This window comes from Hyla sarda, chromosome 1 (assembly GCF_029499605.1).
Source record: "Hyla sarda isolate aHylSar1 chromosome 1, aHylSar1.hap1, whole genome shotgun sequence".
In the NCBI taxonomy this organism is placed as follows: Eukaryota; Metazoa; Chordata; class Amphibia; order Anura; family Hylidae; genus Hyla; species Hyla sarda.
Window position 1 is genome coordinate 284,021,669 of NC_079189.1, and position 18,107 is coordinate 284,039,775.

The 18,107-nt window shown below is 46.2% G+C and overlaps 1 protein-coding gene across 1 annotated transcript in view; it reads left to right on the top strand.

Moving 5' to 3' along the window:
- The window catches only part of AP3D1 (adaptor related protein complex 3 subunit delta 1), a 112,395-nt gene that overhangs the window by 84,417 nt on the left and 9,871 nt on the right, over window positions 1–18,107 (top strand). Inside the window, exons 26-30 of the mRNA XM_056574261.1 lie at window positions 4,491–4,661; window positions 4,788–4,835; window positions 6,239–6,428; window positions 6,665–6,753; window positions 15,820–15,905. Of these exons, the coding sequence (XP_056430236.1) occupies window positions 4,491–4,661; window positions 4,788–4,835; window positions 6,239–6,428; window positions 6,665–6,753; window positions 15,820–15,905 (584 nt within the window). The remainder of the gene's footprint in view (window positions 1–4,490; window positions 4,662–4,787; window positions 4,836–6,238; window positions 6,429–6,664; window positions 6,754–15,819; window positions 15,906–18,107) is intronic.

Consider the following 18,107-nt stretch of genomic DNA (forward strand, 5'->3'; position numbering starts at 1 on the left):
GCATCATAAAATTGATGAGTTTTTACTTTTGGAAGACACCAGAGGGCTTCAACGGTCAGCAGCAATTTTCCAATTTTTCACAAAATTTTCAAACTCAGTATTTTTCAGGGACCAGTTCAGGTTTGAAGTGGATTTGAAGGGTCTTCATATTAGAAATACCCCATAAATGACCCCATTATAAAAACTACACCCCCCAAAGTATTCAAAATGACATTCAGTCAGCGTTTTAACCCTTTAGGTGTTTCACACGAATAGCAGCAAAGTGAAGGAGAAAATTCACAATCTTCATTTTTTACACTCGCATGTTCTTGTAGACCCAATTTTTGAATTTTTACAAGGGGTAAAAGGACAAAATTTTTACTTGTATTTGTAGCCCAATTTCTCTCGAGTAAGCACATACCTCATATGTCTATGTAAAGTGTTCGGCGGGCGCAGTAGAGGGCTCAGAAGGGAAGGAGCGACAAGGGGATTTTGGAGAGTACGTTTTTCTGAAATTTTTTGGGGGGGCATGTTACCTTTAGGAAGCCCTTATGGTGCCAGAACAGCAAAAAAAACCCACATGGCATACCATTTTGGAAACTAGACCCCTCGGGGAATGTAACATGGGATAAAGTGAACCTTAATACCCCACAGGTGTTTCACGACTTATGCAAATGTAAAAAAAAAAAAAAAAAATTTACCTAAAATGCTTGTTTTCCCCCCCAAATGTTTTTTTTAAAAAGGGTAATAGCAGAAAATACCCCTAAAAATTTGAAGCCCAATTTCTCCCGATTCAGAAAACACCCCATATGGGGGTGAAAAGTGCTCTGCTGGCGCACTACAGGTCTCAGAAGAGAAGGAGTCACATTTGGCTTTTTGAACGCAAATTTTGCTCTGGGGGCATGCCGCATTTAGGAAGCCCCTATGGTGCCAGGATAGCAAAAAAACCCCACATGGCATACCATTTTGGAAACTAGACCCCTCGGGGAACGTAACAAGGGGTTAAGTGAACCTTTATACCCCACAGGTGTTTCACGACTTTTGCATATGTAAAAAAATTTTTTTTTTTTACCTAAAATGCTTGTTTTCCCAAAAATTTTACATTTTTAAAAAGGGTAAAAGCAGAAAATACCCCCCAAAATTTGTAACACAATTTCTCCCGAGTACGGCGATACCCCATATGTGACCCTAAACTGTTGCCTTGAAATACGACAGGGCTCCAAAGTGAGAGCGCCATGCGCATTTGAGGCCTAAATTAGGGAATGCATAGGGGTGGACATAGGGGTATTCTACGCCAGTGATTCCCAAACAGGGTGCCTCCAGCTGTTGCAAAACTCCCAGCATGCCTGGACAGTCAACGGCTGTCCGACAATACTGGGAGTTGTTTTGCAACAGCTGGAGGCTCCGTTCTGGAAACAGTGGTGTACCAGACGTTTTTCATTTTTATTGGGGAGGGGAGGGGGGCTGTGTAGGGGTATGTGTATATGTAGTGTTTTTTACTTTTTATTTTATTTTGTGTTAGTGTAGTGTAGTGTTTTTAGGGTACAGTCACAGGGGCGGGGGTTCACAGTAGTTTCTCGCTGGCAATTTGAGCTGCAGCAGAAAGTTTGCGGCAGCTCAAATTTGCAGCCCGATACTTACTGTAATCCTCCGCCCATGTGAGTGTACCCTGTACGTTCACATTGGGGGGGACATCCAGCTGTTGCATAACTACAACTCCCAGCATGCCCGTTGGCTGTCGGTGACTACTGAGAGTTGCAGTTTTGCAACAACTGTAGGCACACTGGTTATGTATCACTGAGTTTGTGACCTAACTCAGTGTTTCACAACCAGTGTGCCTCCAGCTGTTGCAAAACTACAACTCCCAGCATGTACGGTGCATGGTGTACGGTGACTGCTGAGAGTTGTAGTTTGCAACAGCTGGAGGCACACCGGTCGTGAAACACTGAGTTAGGTAAAAAAAAACTCTGAGTTTCACAACCAGTGTGCCTTCAGCTGTTGCAAAACTACAACTCTCAGCAGTCACCGACAGCCAACGGGCATGCTGGGAGTTGTAGTTGTGCAACCAGCAGATGCACCACTACAACTCCCAGCATGCACTTTAGCTGTTTGTGCAAGCTGGGAGTTGTAGTTATACAACAACTGAAGGTACACTTTTCCATAGAAAGAATGTGCCTCCAGCTGTTGCAAAACCATAAGTCCCAGCATGCCCATAAGGGCATGCTGGGAGTTGTGGTGGTCTGCCTCCTGCTGTTGCATAACTACAGCTCCCAGCATGCCCTTTTTGCATGCTGGGAGCTGTTGCTAAGCAACAGCAGGAGGCTGTCACTCACCTCCAACGATCCAGACGCTGCAGGTCAGTCCCTCGTCGTCCCTCGCCGCCGCAGCTGCTCCTGGGGCCCCGATCCCAACAGGGGCGCCGGGGATCGGGGTCCCCAGCACCGGGGGTCGTCTTCCCGCACCCGCTCACGTCCTCCAGAAGAGGGGCGGAGCGGGTGCGGGAGTGACACCCGCAGCAGGCGCCCTGATTGGTCGGCCGGTAATCTGGCCGACGAATCAGGGCGATCGTGAGGTGGCACCAGTGCCACCTCACCCCTGCAGGCTCTGGCTGTTCGGGGCCGTCAGAGACGGCCCCGAACAGCCAGTAATTCCGGGTCACCGGGTCACCGGAGACCCGATTGACCCGGAATCGCCGCAGATCGCTGGACTGAATTGTCCAGCGATCTGCGGCGATCGCCGACATGGGGGGGCATAATGACCCCCCTGGGCGATATGCCGGGATGCCTGCTGAACGATTTCAGCAGGCATCCGGCTCCGGTCCCCAACCGGCTAGCGGTGGGGGCCGGAATTCCCACGGGCGTATGGATACGCCCTCGGTCCTTAAGGACTCGGGATTCAGGGCGTATCCATACGCCCTATGTCCTGAAGAGGTTAATATAGCGGAGTAGGGGCTCTCAGCGGGTTTGACGTTCTCCTGATGTCCTCTGCGCTGCACTCACTGAGAGGCTGTGGCGGCTGCAAGCACTGACGAGTTACATTCCTGATGTCAGTGCCCACAGCCGCCACTGCTGCTCTCAGTAAGTGTAGCGCAGAGGAAGTCAGGAGAACATAAAACCCGCAGAGAACCCGCATAAAACCCGCAGAGAGCCCCTGCACCTGGCACAGGGGATGAACGTCCATAAGCGTCTCCTGAGGTATGACGCTCAGCAGGTGAGCACGCATCATACCCGGTGGATCCAGGTTGCTGTAAGCAACCAGGACCCGTGGATCGCCGATCAGGCTGATGTCCAGCATTAACTCTTTAGACGCTGCGATCTAAGTTGATTGCCGTGTCTAAAGTGAAAGTAAAAGCTTCTCGGATGCTCAGTCGGGCTGATCGGGACCATCGCGGTAAAATCGCGATGTCCCGATAAGTTAGAATGTAGCAGAAGGGTGCCTTACCTGCCTCCTGTATGTCTGATTGGCGATTGATTGCTCCAAGCCTGAAATCCAGGCTTGAGCTATCAACCGCCGATAACACGGATCCCTGCCATTGAATGGGAGCTATAACATTGCAAAAAAAGTGGGTAAAAAGTTAATAAAGATCATTTAACCCCTTCTCTAATAAAAGTTTGAATCACCCCCCTTTTCCCATAAAAAGAAAAAAAACGGTGTAAATAAAAATAAACGTGGTATCGGCGCGTGCTTAAATGTCCGAACTATAAAAATATATCATTAATTATACCTCACGGTCAATGGCATACGCGCAAAAAAAATTCCAAAGTCCAAAATAGCGTATTTTGGGTCACTTTTTATACCATAAAAAAATGAATTAAAAGCGATCAAAAAGTCAGATGAAAATGGTACCGATAAAAACATCAGATCACAGTGCAAAAAAGGAGCCCTCATACCGCCCTGTACATGGAGAAATAAAAAAGTTATAGGGGTCAGAATAGGACAATTTTAAACTTTCAATTTTCCTGCATGTATTTATGATTTTTTTTTTCAGAAGTAATAAAAAATCAAACTTATATAAGTAGGGTCTCATTTTAATCATATGGACCTACAGAATAAAGATAAGGTGTCCTTTTTACAAAAAAATGCGTAGAAACAGAGGCCCCAAAATTTACAAAATGGTGTTTTTTTTCTTCCTTTTTGATTTTTTTTTTTTCGTTCCGCCATAGATTATGGGGTAAAATGACTGATGTCATTACAAAGTAGAATTGGTGGCGCAAAAATTAAGCCATCATATGGATTTTTAGGTGCAAAATTGAGTGTTATTATTTTTAGAAAGTGATGAGGAAAAAAGAAAATGCCAAAAACTGAATAACCCTCCGTCCTTAAGGGGTTAAAGTTAAACTGCGGTCAGTTTGATGTTGGTAATTTAATACCTATTCTACACATGTACATGATATTTATCTAAGTAATATGTTTTTAATTACTAAAGTTTGCTTGCTGTGCTGTATGTTAATGTCATTAGTCATTTGTCTATTAATTGGTTTAGTAATTATATTATATTTTTTTCTTGGTAGAAATCTCATCGACACAAGAAGAAACACAAGAAGGAAAAGGATGAGTCAAAAGAGGATAAGAAGTCTCGAAAGAAGAAACATCATCACCACCGTCACCACAATGAATCTCATGTGGATGAACATTCTGAGTCTGTTCAGAATGGGACATTGGATGAAGAAGAGCCTCTTCCAGTAAGGATATGTTGAAAAAATGATGAAGTATTATTACAGTGCAATTGTAGTTGCTGCAGCTAGAGGTAACAACTGTAAAGTATTATACATAAATGTTTATTATTGCTTGTTTTTTTCCTATTATAGCCAATGTCAAGTTACCAGCTTTTGGCTGAAAACAAATATATTAAGATGGTAAGTAAAAACTGTGATAAATTTATATTAGTTTGCTCCTGTTATTTTTGAAAAACCTTTGACATGTACTATGTATTTGTCAAAAGTACAGGACCAAGTTTACGCTCAGTGCATTCTCTTTCATCTCCATGTCACGTGATCAACATAAAATCTTCATGTAAATTGTGAGCGTGTCTTGATCTTTTGAAACAGGCAGGGGTGAGAGGCAGAGCAGACTTCTCCAAGCTCATTCTCTCTCTCGATCGGCAGAGGTCTGAACACTCAGACCCCCACCAATCAAAACTTTTGACATGTCAAAAATTTTTCATAATGACAGGTACTCTTTAAGGCTAGGAAAATGGCTTATCTGAGGAGAGTGAGCTTCTGCCTTAGCTTGGCTTTTAGTAATTGTATAGTTATGTCTTGTCTTTAAGTTTGGTACATATAATGGAGTTGGTCAGCAGTTGAAGGAGACACAAGAGTCAGAGAGGTGTTCCTAAGCCCCAAAAGTGCTGATAGCTTGAATTCCTTTTTGCTCCTCCTTCTATCCCTAACCCTGCTTGAGTGACAGTCAGCTGGAAGCTAAACCCTGTTTCCAAATTTCACACTTGTGCACAGTTTATGTATAGCGTAGAAACAATATTTGGTTATTTGGTAACAGGGTTCATCTTCCAGCTGACTGTCAACCAAGCAGAGACAGACATGGGAGACAGAGCAAGGATGCGTTCCAGCCTTTAGCAATTCAGGTACTTGGGAACACCCTATGAAAGCATAGACTATTATATGAAAGGTACCAATGTTTCTTTGTCCTAACAGTTTCAACAGTTTAGAATGTAAGTTGCAACTAAAAAATTCCTCTTTTAGGGTAGGCTCACACACAGCACATCCGCAGCATATTTGATGCTGTGGATGCCCTGCAGGCAGTCACAGAGCAACTGCAGAACAAGCTACCTGCTGCGGCCAGGTAGCTCTGTGTGACAGCTCGTGACTGCCGGCAGCAAATCCGCCGCTACGAGCAGACACAGAGCTACAGGGAGCAGGGAGTTTGCTCTTCCGTTGCTCTGTGACTGCCGGAAGCGCATCCTCAGCATAAAATACGTGTGTCAGCCTACCCTTAAAGTAAGTTTTCAAACTTTCCTGTTTTACTCAATAACCCTAACCCTACATGTATTAAACAGTACTTTTGAATGTTTCATGTGACCAGTAACAATTTGGTCTTGTTTTTCTGAAAGAATACTGCCAACACCACAGTGGGACCAAATAGTTAATTCTGGAATTATAAAATTCTTAGCATAAAATCTGAGAAATGGAGAACAAAATCTCTAAAATATCGAAAAGCAGTTGTCTTTCTGTATTTGTGAAGACTATTGCAAATCATTTTTCTTTTTGCAATATTCTGAAATTGTTCTTTGTCTCAAAAACAGATGTATGACATTCAAGGAGATTTGCAAAAAGAGAGTCAGGTCACAGTATCAATCATCTTAGAAAACCAAGGTCAAAGCTTCCTTAAAAACATGGAGCTTAACGTTTTAGACTCCTTAAATACCAAAATGCAAAGGCCTGAAGGATCTTCTGTACACGATGGAATACCTATTCCTTTCCAGTTGCCTCCAGGTAAGTTTGCATTCAGTGGCAGCATCTGTGTTAGAAACGAACACTGTGGACTTCTGCTATTCTGTTCTTGGCTGGGACCTGTTACAACCATTCACAAAAATAAATGGATTATTACATAATATCTGAATGAACTTTTCTCTAGGTTTTTTTTTTTTATTTTATTTTTTTTTCGGTGAACTATGCACTGACATAGAAAAAGTAAAAAATAAATGACCTATTGTTTGTTTTTCATCCAGGTGTCTCAAATGAAGCTCAGTTTGTGTTCACTGTTCAAAGTATTGTAATGCCCCAAAAGCTGAAAGGAACATTGACATTCATAGTAAAGGTATGTTCTATGTAATTTGACAATAAACCCCGTCAGGACACAGCCATTTTTTTTAACTTTTGCTTTTTCGTTTTTCTCTTCTCCTTCTAATAGCCATAATGCTTTCACTTATAGACCCATTTGAGAGCTTGTTTTTTGCTGTATCAATTGTACTTTGTAATGCAGCCCCCATTTTACCACAAAATCCACGCCAAAACAAAAACACAATTCCTAGGGCAATAGTTGAAAAAAACTCCTTTTCTCTATCGGCTCCATTGGGTGTATGCTGCTGTCTCTAGGAGGTATGATGCTACGGCAACAAAAAAAAGTCGGCTCCTCCCAGCAGGATATACCCGCCTCCAGGCCCTGAGCTAATCAGTTTTAGCTTAGTGTCTGAAGGAGGTGGACATGGTCTGGAATTCTCCAGACCAGGTCTTCTGTTTTATTATTTTCCTAGTTAGGGAATGTGTTCCTTTTTTATTCCGTTTTCTTTCATGTTTTCAGGTGGGGACTCAGGAACTGCGGCTCACTATTTCCCCATTGCGAGTAAGGGGGCAGAGACATTGCGTATATGCGCTGTTAACCCCCTCTCGCCAACGGTCAGCGCCTGGGGTTGTACCTCATGGGTCTGGGTCCCCCTGTTCCCTGCTCGCCTCGCTCGCACATGGTAGATCGGCGTGATGCAGGTAACAGTAAGCTGATTGAAGACCTCACAGAAGACTCCATTAGGTAAGTTCTTCTGACTGAGCTGAGTATATATTCTTCTCCCTTTAGGTGCTGACTTGCAACCTCTGGAGACCCTCATTTTTTGGTTTACTTTATTATTATGCACGTGTGTGTGTGTTATACTATGTGGCTGACAGACACGGCGCTTGTACTGTTCGGGCGCATGAAGCGCCGACTTACTTTCGCTTTCAGCAGCAGACTTCTGCCGGCGGATATGTGTATCGCTCGCTCACTTCCCCGCGGGCGCATATGCGGCTGACATGTGCGCTCGGGGCAAGGAGCGGGCGCCATTACTATTGTTCTTCTCGGCGGCCGGGGCACTATAGCTCCGCCCACATGGCCACCGGAGCTTACTGGAAGCGCGAATCGTCCTCCAATCAGCACCGTGCGCGCAATTTTCGGTGGCAGAGGCCAATCAGACAGTGCCCCTGCTCCAGGCACGCCCCTCTCTGGCTATTGGCTGGCCTGTTTCTCCCTCTCTATCTACACAGAGCGGAGATCTCCTCACAGCAGCTGCCACAGGGGACACAGACTCGGGTGAGAGAGTTCTTTTTTCATTATGTCTGTACCCAGTACTGTTCCTCCCTCTAAACAGACAACTGGAGCATTAGATTCCTATTTTGTCTGTAAGAACTGTGATTCCAAAATGCCTGGTTCTGTTGAACCCACTTGCTCTGCGTGCTCCTCTGCTGCCCTGGTACCCCCGGATGCTCTTTCAGTTCCGGTGGATTCGGCTGCCCCTCCAGTCTGGGTTTCTTCCCTATCCCAGTATATGGCTGACTTGACTCAAGTCTCCCGTTCGGTGGCTGAGGCCTCCCGTGACGTGGTGTCTGCCTTGAAGAGGTCTGCCCTGCACCGACCCTCTAAAGGGCCCCGCTCCTCTTCTCCACATACTTCACGCTCTCACAAGCGTACTAGGGGTGCATCTTCTGACTCTTCCATTGAGTCTTCAGGTAGACGTGGGTGCTCCCATCGTGGGTCCCCCCCCCCCCCCGTGTCATCTGGTCACAAACGCCGCTCCTCCAGAGGACGTTCCCGGAGTCGCCACTCTGCCTCGCCAGAGCAGCGTACCTCGTTCACATTCTCCTGGTGAACTGGCGGATGAGGCTTTTGACTCGGAGGACAGCTCGGATACAGTTGAAATGGTAAACTCATTGGTTGCGGCTATAAGAGACACCTTTCACTTAGAGGACCCAGGATCTTCGGCGTGACTCCTGAAGTATCCTTGTATAGTGCTAGACCGGCACCTCCCTCGTTCCGGGCGCGCCCGTCTTGGAAGTCGGACACCAACCGTTCCGGCTGTTTTGTGGCCAAATCAGGCAACCGCAAACCCACGTCGCATGAAGTGATGCCCCCACCCGCAGATTTTTCTTGGGTGGGAGGTCGTCTCTTACTTTTTCGAGACATCTGGACCACACACATTCAGGACTCTTGGGTCAGGGACCTGGTGTCCAACGGATACCGAATCGAATTTGCCTCCCTCCCGAGGGATCGTTTTTTTCAGTCCCGGGCCCCTCGGTCTCCTTCTCTGGCGAAGCAGTTTTGAGAGGCTCTCCGGTCCCTGCTTCTCCAGGGAGTTATTGTCCCCGTTCCGCCAAGAGAACGTTTTTGGGGTTTCTACTCCAATCTTTTTGTGGTCCCCAAGAAGGGCGGTTCTGTGCGGCCAATCCTGGACCTCAAGCGTCTCAACCGTCATCTTCTCATCCGCCACTTCTGAATGGAATCCCTCCGTTCGGTAGTGGCATCCATGGAACAAGGGGAATTTATTTCTTCGGTGGACATCAAAGATGCCTTCCTCCATGTTCCAATATTTCCCGACCATCATCGGTACCTCTGCTTTGCGGTTCCAGAGGGGCATTTTCAATTCGTAGCCCTCCCCTTTGGTCTGGCCACTGCTCCTCGGGTCTTTACCAAGGTCCTTGCGCCAGTGATAGCCCTGTTGCGGTCGAGAGGAGTCTCAGTGATCCCTTACCTGGACAACCTTCTCATCAAGGCTCCCACCAGAGTCCAGACCCTGGAGAATGGGGATCTCACCCTCCAGACCCTGGATCGCTTCAGGTGGATGGTAAACAGGGGCAAGTCTGTCCTTTCTCCCACTCAGTCTCTGATCTTCCTGGGACTTCAATTCAACACGGCCTCTGCCCGGGTATGCCTTCCGTCGGGCAAACATCTGACTCTCCTGTCAGGAGTCCGCTCCCTTCTGGCCCAGGTCCCATTTCCATCCGCGTTTGCATGGAAGTCTTGGGTCGGATGGTAGCGGCCATGGAGGCCGTACCCTTTGCCCAGTTTCATTACCGCCCCCTTCAACTGGCGATTCTCTCTCGATGGGACAGTTCTCCTCTGTCTCTCGATCGCAAGATTGCTCTCCCTCGTCGGATCAGTCAGTCTCTGCTCTGGTGGCTCCGCTCCCCCCCTTCTTCTTCAGGGACGTTCATTTCTTCCCCTCCATTGGCAGGTGGTTACAACGGATGCCAGTCTGTCGGGCTGGGGCGGTGTGTTCAAGGACTGGACGGTTCAAGGCCTCTCGTTTCCCTGGGAAGCCCTACTTCCGATAAACATCTTGGAACTGAGGGCGATTCTTCTTTGCCTTCTTCATTGGGAGTCCCTGCTTCAGTCCCGCCCTGTCCGCGTCCAGACGGTCAACGCCACGGCCGTGGGTTACATAAATCGGTAAGGTGGCACTCGCAGCTCGGCAGCCATGGCCGAGGTGACCAAGATTCTCATCTGGGCGGAAAACAAGGTTCCGGCGATTCACATTCCGAATGTGCTGAACTGGGAAGCAGACTTCCCCAGCCGGTCCTCAATCGACCCCGGTGAGTGGGTCCCTACATCCAGAGGTCTTCGCGCAGATCTGCGACCTCTGGGGCATTCCAGACGTGGACCTCTTCGCGTCTCGGCACAATCGGAAGATCCTTCCATTTGTGGCGAAGTCCCGGGACCCCCTGGTGCTAGCTGTGGACGCCCTAGTGATTCCTTGGGCGGGGTTTGCTTCCCTATCGGTTTCCTCCCCTTCCGCTCTTTCCCAGGGTTCTGAGGAAGCTCAAAGCGGAGGACGTTGCCGCCATACTGGTAGCTCCAGATTGGCCCCTGAAGGTCGTGGTACGCCGACGTGGTCAGGCTCCTGGACGACACTCCACTGCGCCTTCCACTTCGTTTGGACCTGCTGTCTCTGGGTCCTCTTTTCCACCCCAATTTCGTCGCTGCATTTGACGGTGTGGCGGTTGAGACCGCGATTTTGAGAGCCCATGGTTTCTCTTCCCAAGTCATTCGCACCATGCTCAGGGCTCGTAAGCCCTCCTCGGCAAAAATTTACCACCGTACCTGGCGGTTTTATTTTCGTTGGTGTGAAGTTCAGGTCTTGTCTCCTGTTACTTTTTCTATTCCCCGTCTTCTCTCTTTCTTGCAGTCGGGATTGGAACTGGGGTTGTCTCTCAGTTCCCATAAGGGTCAGGTTTCGGCCCTTTCTATTCTTTTCCAGCATCCTCTAGCTTCTAATTCTCATGTCTGGACCTTCCTTCAAGTAGTGGCGCATGCTGCCCCTCCTTATCGGTCACCTTCTCACCTTTGGGACCTGAATCTGGTTCTGGGGATCCTCCAAGGGGAACCTTTTGAACCCCTTAGGGAGGTGTCCCTATGCCTCTTTTCTTGGAAAGTGGCGTTTCTTGTTGCTATCACCTCCATTCGGAGAGAGTCTGAATTGGCAGTTCTCTCCTGCCGGTCTCCGTTTCTGGTGCTTCACCAGGACAAGGTTGTCTTCCGGACAGATCCTTCCTTTTTGCCTAAGGTTGTTTCGGCTTTTCATCTCAATGAGGACATTGTTCTTCCGTCCTTTTGTCCTGCTCCTTCTCATCCTAAGGAGCATTTAACAAACTGGATGTGGTTTGGGCTGTTAGGTCTTACCTCTCTATCGCTTCTTTGTTTCGTCAGTGTGATTCCTTTTTCGTCCTTACGGAAGGTAGTCGCAAGGGACAACCTGCTTCCAAGGCCACCATTTCTCGGTGGATCCAGTCTGCCATTTCGGAAGCCTATCGTTGTAGGGGGAAGGCTCCTACCTTCAGGGTTGTGGCTCATTCTACCCGTTCTGTTGGGGCATCCTTGGCTCTCCAGAACAAGGCCTCGGCCTCGCAGATTTGCAAGGCGGCTCCTTGGTCGAGGTTCTACCCTGAAAGTATGTCAATTGTACCGTGCTTGCACGACAGTCTGGATGGGCTCCCTCCCACACCCTGGACAGGTCTTCTGTTATCTCGCCTTGTTGCTTCGGCTGGTTGACATCTCGCTGGGTCCTCTATCTTCCTCTTGGGACTAATCGTTCTGGGATGTTACACTCTAGGTCTGCCAGTCAGTTCTGGCCATCTAGTCTTTTGTGTCTGCAAGGGCAGGACAGCATGGTGACCTCAGGGGTAGCTGTACCTTTATTCTCTTGCCCACAATTTTCTCCCAGGGTATGTAGCTCTTTCCCTGTGCTCTCTTCCAGGTGGCCTTTCCATGCCTCATTCTCTGGGGTGGATTTACTGATGCTTCCACCATTCCAGAGGTTCCTATCTCTGGCCTTGGTGGGGTGCTGGTCTCTGCCGTTTCACTGCGGGAGGCGAGTTTCTGTTCGCCGCTCCATGCCCTTTCCCGGCCTAGGTGCTCATCAGCCGGCTTGAGGTTCTCTGCCTCACCTCGTTCGGGGCTCCAGGGTCCTGCTATTTCTTCTTTGCTCTGGGATTCTCAGTTTCCCCTGGGCGGCTGCTCTGGTGTTCCAAATGACTCTGCTCCTACCCACTGGCCTGTTTACTTCCTCCTTCTCCCTCTGGGTTAGAAGGGGCCCGGTATGGACGGTGCCCAGTGTGGAGGGCTTTGGAGTTGTGGGCCTGCCGGTTGTCCTGGTTGCCCAGTCTGGCCGCGTCTTGGACGGGCGTAGTCCACTTTGTCACAGGCTCATCCCCGCTCTCTTGGCTATGCGGCGTACTCTTTGGGGTCTCTCTTCTACCCGGTTTTTGGCGGGATGGCTTTGGGTCTGTGGATTGAGTCTGGGCCTCTTTTCGGGTGGTCGGCTGGTGCACCTTGCCCTAGCTTTCTTCCTGACCGGTTCTTTGTGCGATCGGGCCTGGACTAGAGTCTTGCTCTTTCTCTTTTTTCCCCATTCTGGCAGCTCTGGTTTCCACCTTCTGAGTCTTGTCTTTACTGCTTTGTGACCCAACTAATTAGCTCTGTGCCTGTGGGCAGGTATATCTTGCTGGGAGGAGCAGACTTCTTTTTTTGCCTAGTGTCAGCCTCCTAGTGGCAACAGCATAATACCCATGGTCTCCTGTGTTCCCCAATTAAGGATACGAGAGCGAGATTTTACGGTGAGTACAAAAAAATCTCCTTATTGGTGCTGAGGAAACATAAGGCAAAGCACAAGTTCATATATTGATTCAATCCTATTACTAGGCAATCTGTTTAGTATAGGACACTTTTTAGATGCAATAAAAAGTAGCATTAGTAAAGTTACTAAAGTTAATAGTGCACAGTCAGTCTTTTCAGCTCACATGCTTGAGAATAGAGCACGATAGGAGTGAATCTGCTAATAAACTATTTTAACAAAGCTAGATAACCCCTTTTAAAATGTTTTTTTATATGGAAATACTGGTGTATCTAACTTGGCTTATAGTGTTCAGCCTTCCAGTATTTATCAGTTGCAGTTGTGTAGTTTTTTTTCCATGCTGCCACCTCTGTCCATGTTAGGAGGTGTCAGTAGAGAGCACTATGGTCAGACATGGAAAAAAAACAACATAGCTTTCTCTGTAGCATACAGCAGCTGATAAGTACTGGAAGGCTTAAGATTATTAAGTGAAAGTAATTTACAAATCTGTTTAGCTTTCTTGCACCAGATGATTTGAAGAAAAAAAAAAATTCCCTCCAGAGTACCTATTTAACCCCTTAATGACCACGGCCGTAAATGTACGTCCTGGTTTGGCGGTACTTCGCGCACCAGGACGTACATTTACGTCCTGTGTATGACCGCGAGCATCTGAGCGGTGCTCACGTCATACCCGGCAGGTTCTGGCTGCTAGCAGCAGCCGGGGACCTGCCGGTAATGGCCAACATCCGCGATCGTGCGGATTTCTGCCATTAACCCCTCAGGTGCCGTGATCAGTACAGATGACGGCATCTGCGGCAATGCGCATGTTTAAAATAGATGATCGGATCGCCTGCAGCGCTGCTGCGGCGGTCCGATTATCTGTAATGGTGGACGGAGGTCCCCTCACTTGCCTCCGTCCGTCTCCCGGCGTCTTCTGCTCTGGTCTGAGATTGAGCAGACCAGAGCAGGGGATAGCCGATAATACTAATCATAGCATAGCACTGAACAGTATTAGCAATCATATTATTGCTATAGATAGTCTCCTATGGGGACATAAAAAGTGTAAATAATTTTTTTTAAAAAAGTTAATAAAAAAAAAAGTTAAAAAAAAAATCCCCTCCCCCAATAAAAATGAAAATTTTCAGTTTTTCCCATTTTACACCCAAAAAGCGTAATTTTTTTAATAAACATATTTGGTATCGCCACGTGCGTAAATGTCCGAACTATCAAAATATAATGTTAATGATCCCGTACGTTGAACGGCGTAAACGTTAAAAATAGTTCAAAAATGCTGCTTTTTTGTCACATTTTATTTAAAAAAAATTAATAAATTATCTAAAAGTTTTATATATGCAAATGTGGTATCGATAAAAAATGCAGATGACGGCGCAAAAAATTAGCCCTCTAACCGCCCTAAAAATGAAAGTTATAGGTGGTCAAAATAGGGCAATTTTAGATTACTGATAAGTTTTAGATTTTTTTTTTTTTTTTCAGCGGTACAAAAATATAAAAGTATTTAGCTATGGGTATCATTTTAATCGTATTGCCCCACAGAATAAAGAACACATGTTGTTTTTACCGTAAAGCGTACAGTGGGATAACGAAACCCTCCAAAATGTGCAAAATTGGGGTTTTCATTTAAATTTCCTCCCCAAAAATTTTTTGGGGGGGTTCACCGTACATTTTATGGTAAAATTAGAGGTTTCATTACGAAGTACAATTGGTCACGCAAAAAACAAGCCCTTATTTGGGTCTGTAGATGGAAATATAAAAACTTTATGGATTTTAGAAGGCGAGGAGGAAAAAACAAATACTCAAAAAATAAAATTGGCCTGGTCCTTAAGGTTAAAATGGGCTTGGCCCTTAAAGGGTAACTATCATTTAAATAAATTTTTGCTATTGCACTCCTTATGGTAAATAAAAAATATTTCTAATATATGTTGTTTAAAAAAATAAAAATAAAGTTTACTATGTTTTATTTGTGCTTAAAAAAAGCTCAAGCGCACATTTTCCCCCATCTTTTACACAGACTTTGGACCAAAGTCCAAACACAGAAAGTGCAGCCTGGCGTGCTGAGGGGTGTGTGTCCAACCTCATCCAATCATAGCTCCTCTCACACTTAACTGCCATATGCTGCCCCCTCCCTTCCCCTCAGCACTCCAGGCTGAACTTCCTGTGTTTGGGCTTCGGTACAAAGTCTGTGTGTGAGTTGGGGGAAAATATGCTCTTGAGCTTTTATAAGCACAAATAAAACATAGAAAACTTAATTTTTTTTTTTAAACAATGTATATTAGAAATATTTTTTATTTACCATAAGGAGTGCAATAGCAAAAAAATTTTTTTTAATGAGTGCCCATTTAAGGGGTTAATGTTGATATACAGTGATCCCTCAACATACGATGGTAATTGGTTCCAAATGAACCATCGTTACTTGAATCCATCGTATGTTGAGGGATCCGTGCAATAGTAATATAGAATGTTATACTAACGTGTTGTCACCGCTGCCCTGGATCGTCGCTCTACATCAGTCATCACCTCACTGCGCACGCTGCTCCTATTGGATGACTGGACGGCGTGCGCGGCGACGTGAAGACGGTGAAGAGCGGTGGCTATGCAGCAGAGCCTGAAGAGGACGGTCCCGAATGGTGGGGACAGGTGAGTGACACTCACTGGAGCACACTGGGCACATTAAATGGCTATCCGACAGCAGCTGAAGTAGTCTGCGCTGCCGGATAGCCGTTTATGCGATGGTCCTGACACACAAAAGCATTGTATGTTGATGCTGCCTTCAACATGCTATGGCCTCTGAGAGGCCATCGTAAGTTGAAATTATCATAGGTCGGGGGATCACTGTATTTTCGATGTACCAGTATTTTAAGTAGTATTGCTGTGACTGAATAGACATTTTGCTGCTGTAGGTAATATTGTTGCATCCTGGTCCATTTATAAAGAGTAAATTGTTTTACCACTTAATTGGTATAAATTATGTTTGCATTGCATTAATTGACTTTTCTTTGTTGTCTTTCTCTCAGGATGAGGAAGGATCGTCCCATGAAAAGTTAGACTTCAAAATCAACTTCAGCTGTTCCTCTTATTTAATAATGACCCCTTGCTACAGGTAGGATCTATAAGGTTTCACTAAATCTCTCTGGCCCTAAAGTTATGGGTTTTAATCATAAGCTGTGCTAAGGCCATAGTTGAGTTAAAATAAAATATCAAAAGATTGCAAGAAGAAATGGTGTTCTTGCTCGTTTCTGCCACTTTTGTCTTCTGTGTCATAGAATAGATGATGTCCTCTGGTAGATGCAAATTCGGTCTACCTGTGACTAGTCAGCTCCTAGAATGTCAGTTAAAGTTTGGTGTACATTTACGACAGGGCTTCAAAGGGTGACTATGACTGCCCCTGACATCACCCTCTGGACCATTGTAGTTATATTACCAAACTTGTCCACAGCCTGTCCCATTCAAACTATACATACACTGCTCAAAAAATAAAGGGAACACTAAGATAAAACATCCTAGATCTGAATGAATGAACTAATCGTATGAAATATTTTCGTCTTTACATAGTTGAATGTGCTGACAACAAAATCACACAAAAATGATCAATGGAAATCAAATTTATCAACCCATGGAGGTCTGGATATGGAGTCACACTCAAAATCAAAGTGGAAAACCACCCTACAGGCTGATCCAACTTTGATGAAATGTCCTTAAAACAAGTCAACATGAAGTTCAGTAGTGTGTGTGGCCTCCACGTGCCCGTAAGACCTCTCTGAAATGCCTAGGCATGCTCCTGATGAAGTGGATGTCCTCCCAGACCTGGACTAAAGCATCCGCCAACTCCTGGAAAGACTGTGGTGCAACGTGGCGTTGGTGGATGGACCGAGACATGATGTCCCAGATGTGCTCAGTCAGATTCAAGTCTGGGGAACAGGCGGGCCAGTCCATAGCATCAATGCCTTCTGCTTGCAGGAACCGCTGATACACTCCAGCCACATGAGGTCTATTATTGTCTTGCATTAGGAGGAACCCAGGGCCAACCACACCAGCATATGGTCTCACAAGGGGTTTGAGGATCTCCTCTTGGTACCTAATGGCAGGGCTGTGCCGCCCCCCAAAGAAATGCCACACCTTACCATTACTGTCCCACCGCCAAACTGATTATGCTGGAGGATGTTGCAGGCAGCAGAACGTTCTGCACGGTGTCTCCAGACTAGTCAGTCACGTGCTCAGTGTGAACCTGCTTTAATCTGTGAAGGGCACCAGTGGCTAATTTGCCAATCTTGGTGTTCTCCGGCAAATGCCAAACATCCTGCACAGTGATTGGCTGTAAGCACAACCCCCACCTGTGGACGTCGGTCCCTCATACCACCCTCATGGAGTATGTTTCTGACCACTTAAGTGGACACATGCACATTTGTGGCCTGCTGGAGGTTATTTTGCAGGGCTCTGGCAGTGCTCCTCCTTTCACAAAGGCAGAGGTAGCCGTCCTGCTGCTGGGTTGTTGCCCTCCTACGGCCTCCTCCACGTCTCCTGATGTACTGGCCCGTCTCCTGGTAGCGCCTCCATGCTCTGACAGACACCGCAAACCTTCTTGTCACAGCTCACATTGATGTGCCATCCTGGATGAGCTGCACTACCTGAGCCACTTGTGTGGGTTGTAGACTCCGTCTCATTCTCCCACTAGACCAAAACAGCCAGGAAGCATAGGGACTGAGAAGTGATCTGTGGTCACCACCTGCAGGACCACTCCTTTATTGTGGGTGTCTTGCTAATTGCCTATAATGTCCACCTGTTGTCTGTTCCATTTGCACAACAGTATGTGGAATTGATTGTCAATCAGTGTTGCTTCCTGAGTGGACAGTGTGATTTCACAGAAGTGTGATTGACTTGGAGTTACATTGTGTTTAAGTGTTCCCTTTATTTTTTTGAGCAGTGTATAAAAATATTTTCGCTTTGCTTTAGTGTTCATTTTCCAAAAGATATTTCATTTAACATAATCTTTATAAACTTTTTGGATGGAGGATGACACCGGACCCCTGTTCAGGTGTGGGATCCTCAGCGATCAGACCCTTATCATTCATCCTGTAAAAAGCGGTTAAGTGTGTGTTCTGGGACAATCGCTTTATTGAAGGCAAGCTAAAAAGTAGCCAAGTAGCTTATATTGATAAATGGCAGGTAATTTTTAAGTACTGAGTTAATTTTTGAGCTGTCTAGTCACTTTTAAATAAATGCTATTGTGTAGATATATATTAGGTGTAAGATTTAAGAGATTTAAATGTTACAAAGCTATCCTTTTTATTAAACTGCTTATAAT